Genomic DNA, 22,023 nt, shown 5'->3' on the forward strand with positions numbered 1-22,023 from the left:
TCATCCTCTCCTGTCACAATAATGTAGCGAGTAACATTTTTGCCGCTAACCAGCGCCAGGAGGATAACTACATAATGAGGTCCGATCAAAGCTAAGAATGTAGCTGGAACCACCTGGTTAAAATAGTGTTATACAATGTCAATCTCCCATACTGCATTGTACCTGTCCTGGGAAACCTGTGTAACAGATATCATTTACTAACTCGATATCCGAGGTGAATCCAACAACTTGGACCTCGTTAGCTGCAGTAAGTCTGATGGAAAGCCCCTTGCCACAGTTAATGATCCTATAATTCAATATTGTTAAAGACCATTTAAATGAACTGCAATAACTCAGAATCTGTACCATTTTAAATATAACATGAGCATCAAATAAACGCTTCCCATCTCCTGAAGCAGCAAAGTACCGCTTTTCGGTACCATTCCAGCACTGCGAATACATACAAAAATAGGCATGACAACCCAAGCCATAAACAGTCTATTGAGAATCTGTAGAACATATATTGATTTTATCATGCAACGGCTGATCTCTCAAGCCGCAGGCTGGACCAGCAAGTTACGTTTAAATAACCATATAATGTTGCATTATTATTATTCCCGACAAATCGGGAATCAAACTGCATAGGCCAATTCCACAGCTGGAACCTAAAGTGACTCTTGATGACTCTATTTCAAGACCCGACTCATAAAGCAAATTGGAGGAAGACATAAAAGACCATTCCTCATGCTTGTAGCGAGAATTTATCTTTCGCCACTGTTATGCCATACATTTTTGCAACCTTTAAATTAGCATGAAAACAACATATCTATATTCGGAGTTGCATTGAATCAGAATTTCAGAAATACTGAGTGGTCCAACACCCATTCTGTGTTGTCATTTAGATGTACTTAATGATACTCCAGTGGCAAATGGGATGATGTACCTTTTACAGGATCTTTCCCTGATTGCACCCTCGTGCTTATCATATGCCACATCTTAGTGTATCAACATGAAGTTGAGCATGCACCTATGCATATTCACTCAATCACTCTTTAACCCATAAATGCACTTAGGGTCTATAGATAGTTGATACCAATACTGAAGAGTTAATAACTCATGCAAATCTGCTGCACCTCCGACTAGAGATGACATTTGCATGTTCTCACCTTAAGCATAGCATATTTTTTGCAATATCATGACATATTTATTGATCAACTATTGCTTCAGCTGGTAATAGCAACTTGTATTATCAATGACCTTCATGACCCTTATTGTTTGTCATTAAGCATGCTGTCAGTTCTCAATCTTGCACAGCTGCATCACATCTATTACATTGCCAGTTAGTCTAATGAATAGAAACTGCTTTATAACCACAAAGCTGTTCCAGATTTCTATTGATTCCAATCTGTTGCCCAGGGCGGAGTCACAGGCAAACTATCCATTTGATAACAACCTAATTTAATGGATAGGAGAGAACAATTCCTCAATTAGCTTGAGACTGAGTGGATTTTAGCCAAATACAGCATCAAAATATAATTCAGACAACACATCACAAGAGTTTTTGAACTCTGAGTAGTCCTTTGAATGATTTATTGTTATCATACTGTTAAATTGCCTCATCATAACAATGCCTTCAATATCCATGGTGATCATTGTACATGGAAAACCCTATGAAATCAGTTTGATCACCCTGCTTTCATAATGAACAGGCCACGCCTGCCATCATTTCGAGTCTGCTCTGAACGGCAACTCTGGCCCGGTTCCGATAATTCTCACATGTCCCAAGACAACTCTTGCCATAATTCTGACCTTGCTTTGACAGACAATTCCCCATATCTCCGAGCCGGTCTCGAAGGCAACCTGGCTAAAATACTGGACCTGGCTCAACACTCTTCTGGCCAAATTCCAACCATCTTGGAATACTATTATTCTCCAGTTACCTGTTTAAAACGCCTCTGAGTAGATGACAATGTCTCAATCATTTGTGTATTGCACAACCAATTGTAATTCTTACCAACTTGTTCGTGGTCACTTAGTTGTAGAGTAACTCGGATCAGCTTTAATGCTGCTATCAGGTTCAGTGAACCGCTTCCTGTCGATGAAGCCGTGGGTGCGTTTCCCCTAAATTATGAATCCTTACTCGTCCTTCAGGTTTTGCCTGTGGAATGGGTCTTACCTGAATAGAAGATTCGGCGGGTGGCTCTAACGTCCCCTGATAGTGGTGTTCACTGCATTGTGTTGGGATGGCAACCTTGCTGCCAGGAATTGTACCTCTGACATATGCCCTTCAACCCTTGAGGTATGCTCCACGCTATACCCTCAGCCTCGGCATCAGATTACACTGACCCGGCATGTTCTCCTCTTCCATAAGGGAGACATTAAGCAGCCCTACTACAAGGCGTTGCTGGCATGGCCTCTCCAACAGGCCCACCCTTCGGGGTCAGAAAATTCCCCGGTAAGCTCTCATCCTCCATGAGGGAGACATCATGCAGCCCTTCTACAGGTGCTGTTGACACACATTTAAGCAGCCCTATACAAGGCGCTGCTTACACGGCCTAGAGCAATAGGCCAGCACTGCCATAGATTCGGCATCCCCATTATGCAGCCCTGTTACAAGGCGCTGCTGGCAAGGCTCTCCCATCTGCCCAACATTGCCATATCTCCTGATGTTAGGGTGTATCTATCTTGAGCCTCCTCTCAATAAGGCTCCATCCTGGCCAACTTCTGTTTTATTAATTTTACCGGAAGGGAACCCTCCCGGCACCAGGACTGACCACTTAGGTCGATTTACCCCATATCTTGGGACCCTCTGTGGTCTGGGCACCGCATAGCTGGTAGATTTCCCCTCCCCCGGGAATCCCAGCACACTTATATATTTATATCGGGGGAAACCTCTCCCGACTCCCGGTCTCCTGGAGGTCCCCTCCACGGGAACCCCAGCATAAATATTTATCTTGGAGGGAAACCCCTCCCGACTCCCGGTCTACTGTAGGTCCCCTCCACGGGAACCCCATCATTAACATTCATATCGGAGGGAAAAGCCCTACCGGCACCCGGCCTATTGGAGGTCCCCTTCCCCGGGAACCCCATCATGAATCTTTATTATTGGAGGGAAAAGCTCTCCTGGCACCCGGCCTACTGGAGGTCCCCTTCCCCGGCAACCCCAGCGTATTTTTTTTATCGGAGGGAAAAACCCCTCCTGGCACCCGGCCTACTGGAGGTCCCCTCCCTGGGAACCCCAGCGTCTCTGTGCCTATCGGAGGGAAAAGCCCTCCCGGCACCCGCAGCGCCTAGAAGTCACTGACCACCCGTCAGCGACCGGCTCCCGCGACACCCGACAACCCAGCTACCCGCTCTTGGCGGCAAGAACCGGGGTTTCCCTGCAGCCCATAGCTGGTTCCCTCGTCGGGCCTCGCGAATCCTGCGGCAGGAAGCCTCTGGAACAAGAGGTTCCTGCAGGGAATAAAACAGGTAAGAAACCCAAGCTTACCTGAGTTTAAACTTTACCGCGCTTGGAGACGCTCCTGCTGCTCCCAGCGGCCGCCTGCACCAGTGCGTCTGACGTAATGACGCACGTGCGGCTGAACGGGCCTTCTACACGTCGTCACTCACGTGACTCGGAAGTAATATATATATAGTGTCCCTAGTGTGTAGGACAGTGCCAATGTACCGGGAACAGTATACTGCTCAGCGCCAATTCAGTGGGGCGAATGGCCTGCTCGCACGCTGAAGCAAGAGCCCAAAGTCTCAAGCGAAATTATAGCGTTAAGTAGGAGGGAAGACGAATTGAATTTAAAATAGATTTATTACATTTATTAAATTTCATAAATTATATTTACATCATTAGTAATAAAAATAAACGAGTCTTTCTGGATATTCACTCTTCCTCTTCCGCCTTCTTGTCCAGATCCGCCGAATCGATGCCCACTTCTTCGTAGTCCTTCTCCAGCGACGCCATGTCCTCCCGCGCGTCCTGGAACTCTCCTTCCTCCAGCCCCTCTCCCACGTACCAGTGGACAAAGGCCCGCTTGGCGTACATCTTGTCGAACTTGAGGTTCATGCGGGTCCAGGCCATGGATATGGCGGTGGTGTTGCTCAGCATGCAGACGGCTCGTTGCACCTTGGCCAGGTCGCCCCCCGGCACCACCGTCGGGGGCTGGTAGTTGATGCCCACCTGCGGGAGAAAGAGAAACAGCGTTTAGTTCGGTTGCAGACACATTGGAAGGATCCATATTAACGGGACGGAGGTGGAAACAGAGAAACATAGAAAATAGGTGCAGGAGTAGGCCATTCGGCCCTTCGAGCCTGAAATGCCATTCAACATGATCATGGCTGATCATCCAACTCAGTATCCTGTAGCTACCTTCTCTCCATACCCTCTGATCCCTTTAGCCACAAGGGCCACATCTAACTCCCTCTTAAATATAGCCAAAGATTTGGCCTCAACTACATTCTGTGGCAGAGAATTCCACAGATTCACCACTCTCTGTGTGAAAAATGTTTTAGCCTTAAACGGTGACCCCTTATTCTGGACCTCCCCAACATCGGGAACAATCTTCCTGCATCTAGCCTGTCCAACCTCTTAAGAATTTTGTAAGTTTCTATAAAATCCCCCCTCAATCTTCTAAATTCTAGCGAGACATTAGTGACAGGACAGAATGGAATTGCTGGTTCAAGTTTAAGTTCAAGTGAGTTTATTGTCATGTGTCCCTGATCGGACAATGATATTCTTGCTTTGCTTCAGCACACAGAACATAATAGGCATTTACTACAAAACAGATCAGTGTGGGAGGGTCAGCATGGACCCGATCGGCCGAATGTTACTGATTGTGATCTAAAAAATGAAGATTTGTGCCTTTTAACGAGGGAAACCCCTGCTAGTGATCAAGATCCTGGCGTGACCCATTGGACAGGAGTCGCCTAGAAACCTTCAATGGTTCCCTGGATGTTTAGAACCCAGGCCCTCGGTTTGGAAAGAACGTCTCCTGGTTTATGCAATCGTGGAGCGGCTGGTCTGGCTGTGGTAGATTTCACAGCCCAGTGCGAGACCAGTGTTTGGGTCAAGCTTCTGCCGCGTGGATTCCTGCACAACCTCCTCCTACCTTGAACCCGGTCGGGCACCAGTCCACGAACTGGATGGAGCGCTTCGCCTTGATGGTGGCGATGGAGGCGTTGACGTCCTTGGGCACCACGTCCCCGCGGTACAACATGCAGCACGCCATGTATTTGCCCTGGCGGGGGTCGCATTTGAGCATCTGGTTGGCCGGCTCGAAGCAGGCATTGGTGATCTCCGACACGGACAGTTGCTCGTGGTAAGCCTTCTCAGCCGAGATCAGGGGCGCGTAGGTGACCAGCGGGAAGTGGATGCGCGGGTAGGGGACCAGGTTGGTCTGGAACTCGAGCAGGTCCACGTTGAGGGCGCCGTCGAAGCGCAGAGAGGCGGTGATGGACGACACTACCTGCCCCAGCAGGCGGTTGAGGTTGGTGTAGGTGGGGCGCTCGATGTCCAGGTTCCGCCGGCAGATGTCGTAAATGGCCTCGTTGTCCAGCATGAAGGAGCAGTCGGAGTGCTCCAGGGTGCAGTGGGTGACCAGCACCGCGTTGTAGGGCTCGACCACGGCGGTGGAGATCTGCGGCGCCGGGTAGACGGAAAACTCCAGCTTTGATTTCTTGCCGTAGTCGACGGACAGTCTCTCCATGAGGAGGGAGGTGAAACCCGAGCCGGTGCCGCCCCCGAAACTGTGGAAGATGAGGAACCCCTGCAGTCCGGTGCACTGGTCGGCCTGTGGGCAGATAAAGCGGAGAGCATTGAGAATGGGGAAAGGTGTGGGGGTGAGTGTGGGTGTTACAGGGGGTAAACTGACCCTCTGGAGAGGTGGATGGAGCCTAACATCAGTGGTTTTAGTTAAACATTTGTGGTCGGAAAGATGCAAGGGAGTATCTGAGGGACAGGTTATGAATGAATGTAGATGGACATAGGCGGATTAGGGATAGTCAGCACGGTTGTGTAGCTGGTTGGTCGTGTGTCAAGAATCTGAACGAGGTTTACATAGAAAATAGGTGCAGGAGTAGGCCATTCGGCCCTTCGAGCCTGTACCGCCATTCAATATGATCATGGCTGATCATCCAACTCAGTATCATGTACCTGCCTTCTCTCCATACCCCCTGATCTCTTTAGCCCCAAGGGCCACATCTAACGCCCTCTTAAATATAGCCAACGAACTGGCCTCAACTACCTTCTGTGGCAGAGAATTCCAGAGATTCACCACTCTGTGTGAAAAATGTTTTCCTCATCTCGGTCCTAAAAGATTTCCCCCTTATCCTTAAATTGTGACCTCTTGTTCTGGACTTCCCCAACATCGGAAACAACCTTCCTACATCTAGCCTGTCCAACCCCTTAAGAATGTTGTAAGTTTCTATAAGATCCCCCCTCAGTCTTCTAAATTCTAGCGAGTACAAACCGAGTCTATCCAGTCTTTCTTCATATGAAAGTCCTGACATCCCAGGAATCAGTCTGGTGAACCTTCTCTGTACTCCCACTATGGCAAGAATGTCTTTCCTCAGATTAGAAGACCAAAACTGTACGCAATACTCCAGGTGTGGTCTCACCAAGACCCTGTACAACTGCAGTAGAACCTCCCTGCTCCTATACTCAAATCCTTTTGCTTTGTGTCACGTGTCAAGGTTATGGGGAGAAAGCAGGTAGATGGGTTTAAGAGAGGAAGATAGATCAGCCAACGATTCATAGCAAAAGGATCTGAGTTTTATAAGTTGCTATAAGATCCCCCCTCAATCTTCTAAATTCTAGAGAGTACAAGCCGAGACTATTCACTCTTTCTTCATATAAAAGTCCTGACATCCCAGAAATCAGTCGGGTGAACCTTCTCTGTACCTGTAGTTGATGCAGGTACTATGACTATGTTTAAGAAACATTTAAACTGGCATGTACATGGATATGATAGGTTTGGAGGGATATGGATCAAACGCGGACAGGTGGGACCAGAGTAGATGTATCGGTGTGGGTCGATGGCCTGTTTCCACGCTGCACAACTCTATCGCTATATGACTCTGTGGGCGCGGGGAGGATACGTGAACGGGGATCCAGTCGGGTGACGATCGCTGAGCTGCATCGTGAACGCTGAACCATTCATGAACTGCGGGCCACGGGCGAACCAGGATCACCAGATTGTTAAACACCGGGCGCTGGTTCACGGTTGGATTCGGTTCCACAACCTACCAGCTTCCGGATGCGATCCAGGACCAGGTCGACGATCTCCTTGCCGATGGAGCAGTGGCCCCGGGCGTAGTTGTTGGCTGCGTCCTCCTTGCCGGTGATGAGCTGCTCGGGGTGGAAGAGCTGCCGGTATGTGCCGGTCCGCACCTCATCTGTAGGGCGGTATAGAGAGAATTAACCATTGCCACATACTTCTCCCTCCCCGGAAGGGAAGGACTTAAGAGAACGGCCAACATTCTCTGCACCTCCCAACCTACCGATCACCGTGGGCTCCAGATCAAGGAACACGGCCCGGGGGACGTGCTTGCCCGCCCCCGTCTCGCTGAAGAAGGTGTTGAAGGAGTCGTCGCCGCCCCCGATGGTCTTGTCGCTGGGCATCTGTCCATCCGGCTGGATCCCGTGCTCCAGGCAATAGAGCTCCCAGCAAGCGTTGCCGACCTGAACTCCGGCCTGGCCGATGTGGATGGAGATACACTCACGCTGGAGAGAGAGAGAAAGATGGGATGGGTCGGTGGAGGAAAGGGGGAAGAGATGATTGTGTTATTTCCACGGATATTGGTTCCGAGTGCTAACATTTCCCCCACGCCACACCACAGTGTGCGACCGAATCGACGCGTTTACGCAGCGTGGTCACCGCGGAATCACTCTCCACCCATGGGCCTTCGTTCCCGGTTCTCTGGAGTTATCCCGGCTCTCCCCATCACCGGTTTCACACGACGCCCCGCCGCCCAGCCCCGGGATCACCCACCATGATGTCCCTTCCAGTCTCTCAGCTCCAGACAATGTGTCGCATTCGCCGAACGCGTCCCTTTTATACCCCGCCCCAATAGAACGTTCATACACCCGGGCCGCGCTGTGATTGGCCGCCAGCGACCCGTGGAGCGCGGAGACAAAGCACGGAGAACGCCGATTGGTTCTCAGCGTGAGTGACGCAACAGAGGTGACCTGTTCTTCGAACGGCGCAAAGAACCGTCGGCATCTCGGCGTCACAACCGAGGATCACTAGACGTTTCAATAGTCGCGTCAACACGGACCCTCTCAACGATCAAGCTTCGCAACATCAGCCCACCAAAAAGAGAGTATTACATTAAGATAAACGCAAAAAGCTGGAGTAGCTCAGCGGGACAGGCAGCATCTCTGGAGAGAAGGAATGGGTGACGTTTAGGGTCCTGACCCTTCTTCTCTCATTAATTCAGTAATGAATTAAACCCGAAATCAAATCCCTGTTGTCGAAAGTCTCAACTCTTGGCAACATATTCAAAAAATGTCTGATTTGTAAATATCTAAAAAATATGTGAATTAGGTAGATTTTATTTATTGTAGTTGTTCAAAGGAGATAAAACAACCATCCAAAAACAAATCACGACAAACTGATAATCCCTTCCTCTTGCACAACAGAAAGGCTTGATCAGTACTAGAGGGTTGGAATAATAACATGTTCAACGCTTGATGCGCTGTGGTTCAGCCTGGCAGAGCGCAGTCCATGTGATTGATTGTTCAAAAGGGAACTGCAGATGCTGGAATATCGAAGGTACACAAAATTGCTGGGGAAACTCAGCGGGTGCAGCAGCATCTATGGAGCGAAGGAAATAGGCGACGTTTCGGGCCGAAACCCTTCTTCAGACTGATGGGGGGTGGGGAAAGAAAGAAGGAAAAAGGGAGGAGGAGGAGGAGCCCGAGGGCGGGCGGATGGGAGGATGGGAGGTTGGGTAACCCGTGCTGTCTCCTCCCCTTCCTTCACCCTCTAGCTGTCTCCTCCCACCCTCCCATCCGCCCGCCCTCGGGCTCCTCCTCCTCCTCCCTTTTTCCTTCTTTCTTTCCCCACCCCCCATCAGTCTGAAGAAGGGTTTCGGCCCGAAACGTCGCCTATTTCCTTCGCTCCATAGATGCTGCTGCACCCGCTGAGTTTCCCCATGTGATTGATTGATTGATTGATTGATTGATTGATTGATACCTTTGTTCCTTCATTCATTCATTCATGTTCTGACTGCGTGCACTATCTATATCTTTAAAAATACACACTTTGCAGATATTCCCCAAAGCCTCCTGTGGCCTCTGTTGCCGGAGTATAAACAGAGGCCAAACCAAAAAAAAATGGCGCTGCCCTGTCCAGTCGCCGTTGTGGCAGCTCCGCGAAAATTGTGTGTGTTTTTAACTTTTATGTTCCTTTTTAACTTATTTCTAAGTTCTAACTCCCTAGTACTAACAACGTATGACAGGGAAACCCTCTTAAATCTAAACTCCAGGGCAAACGGAGACTTTTTAAACTCTGTACTTACTGATCCAGCATGGCCAGCAGAGATCAGCAGAAGCTGCTGCAACAACAAAGGGAGCTCTTCTGGCGAATGTCCAGTCCCTGGAAAACAAGCTGGATGACCTCAGGGCGAGGATCAGATTCCAGCGGGACATAAGGGACTGCAACATCCTCTGCCTGACTGAAACATGGCTGACCTCACTGATTCCGGATCAGGTAATCTGCCCAACCGAGTCCTTCACTGTCCACCGTGCTGACAGAACAGAAGCATCTGGGAAATCCAAGGGTGGAGGACTCTGCTTCATGACCAATAACAACTGGTGCAACCCTGGAAATATCAAGATGCTTTCCCGTTCCTGCTCGCCGGACCTGGAGCACCTGACGATCTCATGCCGCCCATTCTACCTTCCCCGGGAGTTCGGCTCAGTGATCGTCACAACCGTCTACATTCCACCGCAGGCGGCCACCGACGTGGCACTTTCGGCCCTACACAATGTGCTATGTCGACATCAAAACAAGTACCCGGTTGCGGCTATGGTGGTGGCTGGAGATTTTAATAAATCAAATCTCAAGAAGGTCATGCCGAACTTCTACCAACACATCACGTGTGCCACCAGGGGGGAGAGAACTTTGGACCACTGCTACACACCGTTCAGGAAAGGCTACAATGCCGTTTCACTCCCTCCCCTAGGAAAATCTGACCACGCTGCCATTTTCCTGTTGCCGGAGTATAAACAGAGGATAGTTCGGGAAGCGGTAGAGACGAGAGACGTAAAGCGGTGGTCCGACCAGTCAGAGGCCATGCTGCAAGATGCACCGAGTGATGTCGACTGGAATATGTTCGAAGCAAGTTCCCGTGACGTCAGTGAGTTCGCGGATGCAGTCACGGACTTCATCGCAACAGTAACCGACAACATCGTCCCCACGGTAAGGGTAAGCAGCTTTCCGAACCAAAAACCCTGGGTAGACAGGTCTGTTCGTGTGGCCCTGAATGCTCGCACCGCTGCCTACAACTCGGGCCTGGCATCAGGAAACATGGACGTCTACAAGGCAGAGTCCTACCAACTGCGAAGGGTGGTGAAGGACGCAAAGAGAAGGTACAGAACAAGATGGAGTTACAGATGGAGCAGCAGGACACCAGAAGCCTGTGGCAGGGGTTACGGATTGTAACCAACTACCGGAGCACCCCTCCCTCATCCGCAAGTGCCGGCACCTCCCTAGCTGATGACCTGAACTCCTTTTACGCTCGTTTCGAGAAGGGCAACACCACTCCTGCCGACTATCGACAATACCGCCAGCGGGCTGGCTACCGAAGCTGAAGGGAGGAATGTGCACACATTCTCGCTGTCCGAGCACGACGTGAGGAGGGCTCTGACACAGGTAAACACGAGAAAACCTGCAGGCCCCAATGGCATCTCGGGGCGAGTACTCAAGTCCTGTGCTACGCAGCTAGCTCCAGTGCTCACTACATTATTCAACCTCTCCCTGGACAAGTCCGTGGTCCCTGCCTGCTTCAAAAAATCCATCATTGTACCGGTACCAAAAAATGCCTCCCCAGCCTGTCTGAATGACTACCGTCCGGTGGCCCTTACCTCGGTAGTCATGAAATGCTTTGAGAGGCTGGTGAAGAATCACATCTGCGCCTTCCTCCCTCGGAACATGGACCCGTTGCAGTTCGCATACCGTCCGAACAGATCCAAGGACGATGCGGTCTCCCAGGTCTTGCACACCGCTCTCTCCCATCTGGACAGCCAGAAGGGGGTCTACGTGAGGATGCTGTTCATAGACTACAGTTCAGCCTTCAACACGATAGTCCCCACCAGACTGGCCGGGAAGGTAATGGAATCGGGCCTCAACACCTCCCTGTGTGCCTGGGTCCTGGACTTTCTCACCGCCAGGCCCCAGGTTGTCAAGATGGGAGGGAATAAATCGAAGTCCCTCACCCTGAGCACAGGATCGCCCCAGGGTTGCGTACTCAGCCCCCTATTGTACTCCCTGTACACACATGACTGTGTGGCTAGGTTCAGCTCCAACTCAACAATTAAGTTTGCTGATGACAATGTGGTGGTGGGCCTGATTTCAGACAACGACGAGAAGGCATACCGGGAGGAGGTGGCTGATCTAGCACTCTGGTGCCAGGATAACAGCCTCCTCTTGAACATCAAAAAAACGAAAGAGCTGATCATGGACTTTAGGAGGGCACATCATCCGAGGACGTACACTCCATTGAGGATAAATGGGGATCCTGTGGATAGGGTGAACTGTTTTAAATATCTGGGAGTCCACATCTCCGAGGATATGACATGGGCATCACACGCCTCAGCACTCGTGAGTAAGGCGAGGCAGCGCCTTTACCACCTCAGGCAATTGAGGAAATTCAGAGTGTCTCCGAGGATCCTCCAGTGCTTCTACGCAGCGGCGGTAGAAAGCATCTTGTCCGGAAATATTACCATCTGGTTTGGGAATTGCTCTGCCAAGGACAAGAAGGCTCTGCAGAGAGTAGTGCGTTCGGCCGAACGCACTATGGGAACTTCACTCGCCCCCCTGCAGGAACTATACAACAGGAGGTGCAACTCCAGAGCAAATAAAATCATGGGAGACCCCTTCCACCCCTGTAACGGACTGATCCAGCTGCTACGGTCAGGCAAACGCCTCCGTTGCCATGCGGTGAGAACGGAGAGGTTGAGAAGGAGTTTCTTCCCAGAGGCCATTCGTACTGTAAACGCCTATCTCACCAGGGACTAACTCTACTGAACGTTTTTCCTTCCATTATTTATTATGTAAAAGAATATGTGTGTTATGATTGTGTTTATAATTTGTTTGGTTGTTTGTCTTTTACACAAAAGTCCGCGAGCATTGCCACTTTCATTTCACTGCACATCTCGTATGTGTATGTGACAAATAAAATTGACTTGACTTGACTTGACTTGGACCAGAATAAACGCTACAACTTTGTCCAAATTCTCCTTTTTGTTAATACTCTCCAATGAAGCATCATTGCGGTGAGTCTCCTGTGCTTCCTATCTAAAGCCCCCACATCCTTCCCGTAGTGGGGTCAGCTGAATTACAGACAATATCCAGGAATGCTGCCAAACATAAATGCTATTAAGCTACCACATGACTTCCTGACTCTTATGTTCAAAGCTCCGACCCGGGATGTGAGCTCATCAATAAAACAACGCGATGCCTGTGTTGCGTCACACGCGCTGAGAACCAATCGGCGTTCGATTTCCCTTTGTCCCCGCGTTCCACGCCAACGGTTGGTTCGCTGGCAGCCAATCACAGCGCGTTCTATCGGGCAGGTTCGCTGGCAGCCAATCACAGCGCGTTCTATCGGGCAGGTTCGCTGGCAGCCAATCACAGCGCGTTCTATCGGGCAGGTTCGCTGGCAGCCAATCACAGCGCGTTCTATCGGGCGGGTTCGCTGGCAGCCAATCACAGCGCGTTCTATCGGGCGGGTTCGCTGGCAGCCAATCACAGCGCGTTCTATCGGGCGGGTTCGCTGGCAGCCAATCACAGCGCGTTCTATCGGGCGGGTTCGCTGGCAGCCAATCACAGCGCGTTCCGGCTGCATAGAACGTTCTATCGGGCGAGGTATAAACGACGCGTTGGGCGGATGCGACACATTATCTGGAGCTGCCAGATTGGATGGAAGTTCATGTTGCGGGAGCTCCGGAGAACAGGTCCGCAACCTGTGACCTGCGAGCTCCCGACACTGGGCCCGCGGTCCAGTCGGGTGGCCGCTGCCGCCGGAACACTGCCCCATCTCCGACGCCAGGTCGCCGCTGCCCCGGCTCCGAGGCCGGGTGGCCGCTGCCGCTGCCCCATCTCCGAGGCCAGGTCGCCGCTGCCGGTGCCCCATCTCCGAGGCCGGGTCGCCGCTGCCGCTGCCCCATCTCCGAGGCCAGGTCGCCGCTGCCGCTGCCCCATCTCCGAGGCCAGGTCGCCGCTGCCGCTGCCCCATCTCCGAGGCCAGGTCGCCGCTGCCGCTGCCCCATCTCCGAGGCCAGGTCGCCGCTGCCGCTGCCCCATCTCCGAGGCCAGGTCGCCGCTGCCGCTGCCCCAGCTCCGAGGCCAGGTCGCCGCTGCCGCTGCCGCTGCCCCGGCTCCGAGGCCGGGTGGCCGCTGCCCCAGCTCCGCGGCCGCCAGCTCCGCTATTAGGCCTCGACGGAGGCGGGGGATACGACAAGAAAAGTCGCATCCCCACCCAGAAGGAAGAGACCAAAAACATGTTTCTCCCCCACACCCACACACATACACAACCTAATAAACCAAAGTTTAACTAAAAGCAGGACAAAAGAGCAGAAAAAACAGAAAAAAAACAGACGGACTGCAGGCGAGCCGCAGCTGCTAAGTCAGCGCTGCCATCAATATGCTTGCATTATCGGTTTAGTACTGCGCCCTTAAATTGCACAAATTATCATTGATTAATAGCTTAGCGATTCCGTTAAACAAATCTCTGGATGTAATTATTCTCCTGATTGCAAGCTCCGATACATGTGTGTTAGAGCCATGAAGGTATGATGCTGTGCAGCTGGGAAGCGTGCTATTACAACCACCTTGTCCATGCCCCACAGCTGGCATATTGAGCTCGTCTCATTTGCATGCGACTGCCCTTTATCCTTCTAAACCCTTCCTGTGCATCCTATGTTTTGGGTATTTCTATCTATGCTTTAAATGTGGCAAACGTAAGGGTTTCTAGCTTTACCTGACAACTCGTTCCAGATGCGGACTACCCTCTGAATAGATTAATTGGTCGGGAGGTCCTTCTTAAATATCTCATCTCTCGCCTCACGTAGAGGACATCCAGTTTTGCGATGTTAAGATGAGAGCACATATTATCCATGTCCCCCGTGATCTTGCACACCAGGATATGTCCTGCCCCTCAGATTTCTACGACCCAAATAAAAAAAGCCCCAGCCTATCTAACGTCTCCCATAAACACAAGGCCGCAAGGCCAAGGACTGTCCGGATGACACCCTCCTGCACCCTTTGCAAAATATTCACACCTTTGAAGAAGGGGTGTGTGTGTGTGTCCTTCGGGTGCTGATTTGATTTATTTGCAGAGTACAAATGGTGCCAAGGATGTATTCTGAGTCGTTGCATGTATGTTGTTATTCCAGCAGATGAATTAGACTGCATGTGGGTACATGGAAACGCAAGCGTTGGTCACGCTCACCTTGAACCTGGTCGGGCACCAGTCCACGAACTGGATGGAGCGCTTTGTCTTGATGGTGGCGATGGAGGCGTTGACGTCCTTGGGCACCACGTCCCCGCGGTACAGCATACAGCACGCCATGTACTTCCCCTGGCGAGGGTCGCACTTCACCAACTGGTTGGCCGGCTCGAAGCAGGCGTTGGTCAATTGGGAGACGGACAGTTCCTCGTGGTAAGCCTTCTCTGCAGAAATAATGGGTGCGTAGGTGATGAGCGGGAAGTGGGTGCGCGGGTAGGGAACCAGGTTGGTTTGGAACTCAGTCAGGTCCACGTTGAGAGCGCCGTCGGAGCGCAACGAGGCGGTGATAGACGACACTAACTGTGCCATCATTGAGGTTGGTGTAGGTGGGGCGCTCGATGTCCAGGTTCCGCCGACACACGTCGTAAATGGCCTCGTTGTCCATCATGAAGGCTCAGTCGGAGTGTTCCAGGGTGCAGTGGGTGACCAGCACCGCGTTGTAGGGCTCGACCACTGCGGTGGAGATCTGCGGCGCCGGGTAGACGGAAAACTCCAGCTTGGATTTCTTGCCGTAGTCGACGGACAGTCTCTCCATGAGGAGGGAGGTGAAGCCCGAGCCGGTGCCGCTCCCGAAACTGTGGAAGATGAGGAACCCCTGCAGTCCGGTGCAGAGATCGGCCTGAGGGTGGAGAAAGGACAAAAGCTCAATTCTGTGCCAACGTTTAAAGGGAAGGAGCGACACGAGAGGGTCATGGTGCTCTCTACAGCCGGCGCAGAGCGAGATGGTTCGGTGAGTATCTCAGTGATAAATAGAGCGGTGACAATGAGTATTTGGGAACATCGTGGCCGCAGCACTCGCGAATGCGCCGGTGCAACCGGATACATTGTGTTCAAGAAGGAACTGCAGATGCTGGAAGATCGAAGGTACACAAAATGCTGGAGAAACTCAGCGGGTGCAGCAGCATCTATGGAGCGAAGGAAATAGGATACATTGGCGCTGTAAGCACGTGGAGCGGCAGTCGGTAATTTGCAGTCGCTGAGCAACCTACCAGCTTCCGGATTCGATCCAGGACCAGGTCCACGATCTCCTTGCCGATGGAGCAGTGGCCCCGGGCGTAGTTATTGGCCGCGTCCTCCATGCCGGTGATGAGCTGCTCGGGGTGGAAGAGCTGGCGGTAGATGCCGGTCCGCACCTCATCTGTAGGGCGGTAGAGAGAGAATTAACCATTGCCACACACTGCCCCCTCCCCGGAAGGGAAGGACTTAAGGGAACGGCCAACATTCTCTGCACCTCCCAACTTACCGATCACCGTGGGCTCCAGGTCGATGAACACGGCCCTTGGTACGTGCTTGCCCGCACCGGTCTCGCTGAAGAAGGTGTTAAACGAATCGTCGCCGCCTCCGATGGTCGAGTCGCTAGGCATCTGTCCATCCGGTTGGATCCCGTGCTCCAGGCAATACAACTCCCAGCAAGCGTTGCCAACCTGGACGCCAGCCTGGCCGATGTGGATTGAAAGACACTCGCGCTGTTGGCGAGGGGAAACAGGCGGTGAGATGTTAGGGCGAGAGGTGAGCGTTGGCAATTTCTGATTTACTGCTGCGGGCCGCGTGATTTCCATAATTCCTATTGATCACCACTTGGACTTATTCATCGCCAGTTTGGCCCTGATCGCTCACCGTCCCCCGCCCAATATGACCACCTTCTCAGTTCCACCCAACATTGTAATTCACAGACTCTCCACGCTGCCTTCGCCGAATGTAACCCTCAAATTCCTCGAAATTGCATTCATCATTTCCCTGCCCAATATTACCCTGCGCCCTCCCTCCCCCCGTCGCCGTCTCATTCCCGCTCTCAGTTCCCAGTTACCCACTACGTTCCCATTCCCCGGGTGCGCTCTCCCCTTCCCGTGTCCGGTGTCTGTAGACAATCGCTTCCCTCCCCCGTGGATCCCTCGCCCGGGGGGAACACGCGCGTCCCGCGGACATTCTCCCGCGCGCTGACCATGTTGCTCCGCTCGCGTGGTTCTCGAGACTGTGACGCAATGCGGCGCCGCTCCGGTATTTATACGGCCCCCGGGGATAGAACGGTGGCGTTGGCCAAACGCGCGCCGATTGGGCAATGAGAACAATGACCTTGGTTGCCACAGGAAACAAACATAGAAGGTTCCAAGGCGCTCGTTGATGAATAATCCACAGTGTGTGACGTAGAACAATGGACCTTCAGTGACGCAATCTATTGTCTGCCTTCACCTCCCAGATTCCAATCTATCAATTACAGCTGGAAATTAAAGTATCTGACCACATGCCTCCAAATGATACCTAGCGCCAACTATTTGACTTCCTAACCCCATGCAATCAACTGGTCGTGTTAATTTAGCCACTTTACCAGTGGAAACGTTGCTGCAGATCACAGCGAATGTGATGTTAATCACACGCATACAAGAGATAACCATCAATTTCGCTCCATTAATCACTTCATAATCCGGGATCCCCGGTCTATCATCGCATTGTCTGAGATCAATGGTTATTGATTGATTACCATCACGTGTGCTGCGAAAAAAAATGTTAGGCGTACTATACAGGCAGATCACATCACTCCTCATATATCTGGTAGCGCAACACGAAACAAATGAGCAACGTGCAGAGTGTAGTGTCACATCTAGAGAATAAAAAGAGCATTCTTAATTCCAAGCATGAGGACCACAGGAAGGTAGCACACGAGAGGTCAGCTGGGAACAAGCTGTCCCTGAAACCAGTGGTACGTTCTTTCATGCTTTGGTACACGCTGTCCAACAGAAGTGGAGAGAAGAGTGAATGACCGGGGCTTAAGGGAGGGATGGGTTAGGGGTGGGAGTGGCCCTTGATTGTGACAACGGCATGCAATTAGATTCCAATTGATAAATCGTTGATTAATAAAGTTGCCATTGAACATCTTGATTGATTGAAAGATGTACTCTACAAATATGATGACGCGCAATCCATCAGAGACCCAGCAATCTCCAATTTCGTTAGGATGAATCACAAGCATATCACATTGATGGCTTTATAGAGACATAGAGTGTAGAAACAGGCCCTTCTGCTCAACTTCCCACATCGGCCAGCATGTCCCAGCTACACTGGTCCCACCTGCCTGCCTTTGGACCATATCCATCCAAACGTGTCACATCAATGTACCTGTTTAACTGTTCCTTATACGTTCGGATAGTCCCAGCCGCAGCTACCCACTCTGGCAGCTTGTTCCATGCAACCACCACCCTTTGTTTGAAAAGGTTACCGCTCAAATTCCTATTAAATCTTTACCGCTTCACTTTGAATCTATTGGTCCTCGATGCCCCTACTATGGGCAAGAGATTCTGTGCATCTACCCGACCAGTTCCTCTCATTATTTTTAACAGCTCTATACGATCACGGCTCATCCTCGTGCGCTAAGGAATAGCGACCCAGCCTACTCAACCTCTCCCATAAGTTCAAACCCCCTAGCCCTGGCAGCATCCGCGTAAATCTTCACTCATTGGCTGCCAGGGTCTAGGGCCGCTGCTCTTCACGTTGTATATCAATGATTTGGATGAGGGAATTGAATGCTTGGTGCGAAGTCTGGTGATGCTGCGAAGGTCGGTGGAGGGGCAGATAGTGTAGAGAAAGCAGCGGCTCTGCCGAGGGATTTGGGCATGTTTGGAAAGTCGGCAAAGACATGGCAGATGGAATATGGCGCAGCAAAATGCGGAGACCGGCATTTTCATATTAGGAATCAATCGAAGATTATTTTCTAAATGAGGAGAGAATTGTGAAATCTGAGGTGCAAAGGGACTCGGGAATGCCGATACAGGATTCCCAAAAATATATTTTGCAATTCGAATTGATAGTAAGGCAGTAAAATGCAATGCAAGCAATTATTTGGGGAAGACAAGAAATGTCCCATGGCCATTTCCTCCTCATCCAATCCATAACTTCCCTTCCTTGCGCATGAATGGTCCTCCCCTCTCCCCGCCTCCCCTCGTATAATCTATATATAGTTGAAACCCAAGGGATTTTTCATATTCCCAGTGGCCAAGGACATTTGACCTTCTCGATTCCCTACCTAAGTGCTTTGTTCCTTTTTGTAAATTCCATCGGGTCCCTGTCCAATCTCAACTTCCTAAAACGTACTTGTATTTCCTTTTGTGTAGGAATGAACTACCGATGCTGGTGTACCGTCGAAGATAGACACAAAATGCTGGAATAGCAGCGGTCAGGAAGCATCTCTGGAGAAAAGGAATAGGTGACGTTTGCGGTCGAGACCCAAATTCAGACTCATCGGTTTCCTTCAAGTGTATATTGTTTTTCAGAGTTATCCTACACACTAGGGACAATTTACAGACGCCAAATTAACCTGCGAAGCTGTAAGACTTTGGAGTGTGTGTGGAAACCGGAGCACGCTGGGAAAACCGCCGCGGTGACGGGGAGAACATACAAACTCCGTGCAGATAAGCACCAGTAGTCAGAATCGATCCCGTGTCTCTGGCGCTGTAAAGCACCAGCTGTAACGGGAATGCTGATACAGGATTCAGAAAAATGTAATTTGCAAGTTGAATTGATAGTAAGGCAGGAAATTGCAATACACGCATTTATTTGGGGAGGACAAGAATATTTTTTAAAAAAACGTATGTAATATTGAGGGTTGAAAAGGCACTGGTGAGCGCATTTGGGGTATTGTGACCAATTTGGGACCCCATATCTAAGGACTGATGTGCTGGCGTTGGAAAGGGTATGGAGGATGATTATGACCACAGCACCGATTTAGGTTCACGTATGATAAACGTTTGACGCCACTGTGCCTGCACTCGCTGGAGTGCAGAAGGAAGAGGCGAGAACCTGACTGAAACAAATGGGTTGCAGAGGCTATCGCGTGAAGGCATGGGAATGGGGCTGTTAGGGGAAGTAAGATCACCCACGATTAAATGGCGGAGTAAGCTAGAGTCATAGAGTGATACAGTGTGGAAACAGGCCCTTCGGCCCAACTTGCACTCACCGTCCAATATGTCCCAGTTACCCCAGTCCCACCTGAGTGCACTTGGTCCATATCACTCCAAACCTGTCCTATCCATGTAGCTGTGTAACTGTTTCTTGAACGTTGGAACAATACCAGCATCAATTAGCTCCTCGGGCAGCTTGTACCGTACACCCACCAGCCTTTGTGTGAAAACGTTCGCCTTCAGATTGCTTTTAAATATTTCCCCTTCACCTTGTATTTATGTCCTCTGGTCCTCGATTCCCCTACTTTGGGCAAGAGACGGTAAGAAATATGGGAGAACAGGGAAGGACCCATTATCTGTTATTTGCACTTGATCAGTTTATTTATTCATGTGTGTATATATTTATATAATGGCATATGGACACACTGATCTGTTTTGTAGTAAATGCCTACTATGTTCTGTGTGCTGAAGCAAAGCAAGAATTTCATTGTCCTATCAGTGACACATGACAATAAACTCACTTGAACTTGAACTTGAAGGGGGAGGGGAGCGAGAGAGAGGGAAAGCAAGGTCTATTTGAAGTTAGAGAAGTCAATGTTCATAGCGCATGGGGCGTGAACTACCGAAGCAAAGTATGAGGTGCTGTTCCTCCAATTTGCGTTGGGCCTCACTCTGACAGTGGAGGAGGGCCAGGACAGAAAGGTCAGATTGGGAATGTGAGGGGGTGTTAAAGTGCTGAGCAACCGGGAGATCAGGTAGGTTTCGGCAGACTGAAATGGGAGATCGACTGTCGGAACCTATAGGCCGGGTTGGGTCCGGACTGGGAATTCTGGAATCAGAGCTGGAATCCGCGAAGTAAAACAAGAGGCGCACGTAAAACCCGAGAAAGTAAAGGGGGCTGTGGTAACGTGATTTGATAGTTTATTGTGGAACGCCGAGGTTGAAGAGAGACTTGATGGAGGTATAAACATTATGAGATTTATGCCGCTGTCCCACTTAGGAAATCTGAATGAAACCTCTGGAGACTTTGTGCCCCACCCAAGGTTTCCGTGCGGTTCCCGGAGGTTTTTGTCAGTCTCCCTACCTGCTTCCACTACCTGCAACCTCCGTCAACCACCTGCTTCCACTACCTGCAACCTCCTGGAACCGCACGGAACCCTTGGGTGGGGCGTAAAGTCTCCAGAGGTTTCCGTTCAGGTTTCCTAAGTGGGACAGGGGCATAATAAGAGATAGGGTAGAGAGACACAGCAGGTTTCCCATGGTGGAAATGTGTAACCCCAGAGGGGTAGCTATGAAATAAAAGGAGGACATTTTAACGAAGATGTGCGGCGTAGTTTCTTCGACCCGTCTATTGGAAAGGCTTTTCAATAGACGCGTCGAAGTGCCGTGAATAGAGGGATATGGATCATGTACTGGCAGATGAGATAAGTCTAACTTGGTAGCATGTTCGGCGCAAATCCTGTGGGCCGCTGGATCCGTTCCTGAGCTGTACTGTGGTATGTTCTGTGGTCTATGAACACTGGAGTATCTCCCATTGTCGGCGCCCGGTCAGCCCGCTCCATCAGCACAAGGAGTTTCAATGACTGGAACGTTGTGGTCCTTGGACCCCCGTGCTCTTTAAAGAAACAGATTGCTTCCCCCAATGACCAATCCCCATCTTTACAATCATACCCATCCCGAGATACATCAGTGACGATTTGTGAGAGGCGATGATTTACGATGCCAGGACTCGTAGGATTGAGATTTAACAAGTTTGGAGTAAAGACAGCTGAGTAATGTTCCTGTGGAGGTATATGAACCCATGAGCGGCATAGATAGAGTTCATGCACAGAAACCTTCAGCACCAAAGATGAATCAAAAACTAGAGGGCATAGGATCTAGATGAGAGGGGAAAGAGTTATAGGAATCTGAGGGGACATATTCCGGTGGGCGGCGCGACTCACGTCGCAGCGGTCTCTGCAGTCCGTCTGTCTTTTTGTTATTTTTTGTCCCGTTTTAATGTAGTTTTTATTTTTTTTGGATTGGGTATGTGTGTGGGGGTGGGGGTGGGGGTGGGGGGGGGGGGGTGGGGGAAAAATTTTTAAAATCTTTCCCCTGCACGGAGAACCCGACCTTTTCCCTGTCGTGTCTCCGTTGTCGTTGGGGCTGCAACGTGGAGCGGCCTCCAGCAGGAACGACCTGGGGCTCCAGTCACGGAGCTGCGGACCTATTCACCATCACGGAGCTGGCCGAGTTCGGAGCGGGTGGAGCGGTGGTGGCGCGCTGCTGCGACCCGACCCTCGGAGTTTCGGAGGCTCCAACCGCAGGTCCGGTGGACAGTAATATCGGGAGCCCGCGGGTCCCTGCTGGGAGACCGCTTTTCGGGGCTTCCGCAACGGCGACTTCTCCCGCCCGAGTCGCGGGGTCGAGGAGTACCTGGAGCGGGGCC

The 22,023-nt window shown here is 50.9% G+C and overlaps 1 protein-coding gene and 1 pseudogene across 1 annotated transcript; both read right to left on the reverse strand.

The window, feature by feature from the left end:
* Positions 1 to 3,856: 3,856 nt before the first annotated feature.
* LOC116982204 (tubulin alpha chain-like) lies at positions 3,857 to 7,713 on the reverse strand. The gene is made up of 4 exons (XM_033035501.1): positions 7,471 to 7,713; positions 7,217 to 7,365; positions 5,082 to 5,762; positions 3,857 to 4,153 (listed from the first exon to the last, which is right to left on the reverse strand). Exons 1-4 carry the CDS (start codon positions 7,589 to 7,591, stop codon positions 3,857 to 3,859), a joined length of 1,248 nt encoding a protein of 415 aa, XP_032891392.1. The 5' UTR covers positions 7,592 to 7,713.
* Positions 7,714 to 14,598: 6,885 nt separating this feature from the next.
* On the reverse strand, positions 14,599 to 16,262 carry LOC116982301 (annotated as a pseudogene).
* Between the last annotated feature and the right edge of the window lie 5,761 nt (positions 16,263 to 22,023).

This window comes from Amblyraja radiata, chromosome 16 (assembly GCF_010909765.2).
Source record: "Amblyraja radiata isolate CabotCenter1 chromosome 16, sAmbRad1.1.pri, whole genome shotgun sequence".
Taxonomy (NCBI): Eukaryota; Metazoa; Chordata; class Chondrichthyes; order Rajiformes; family Rajidae; genus Amblyraja; species Amblyraja radiata.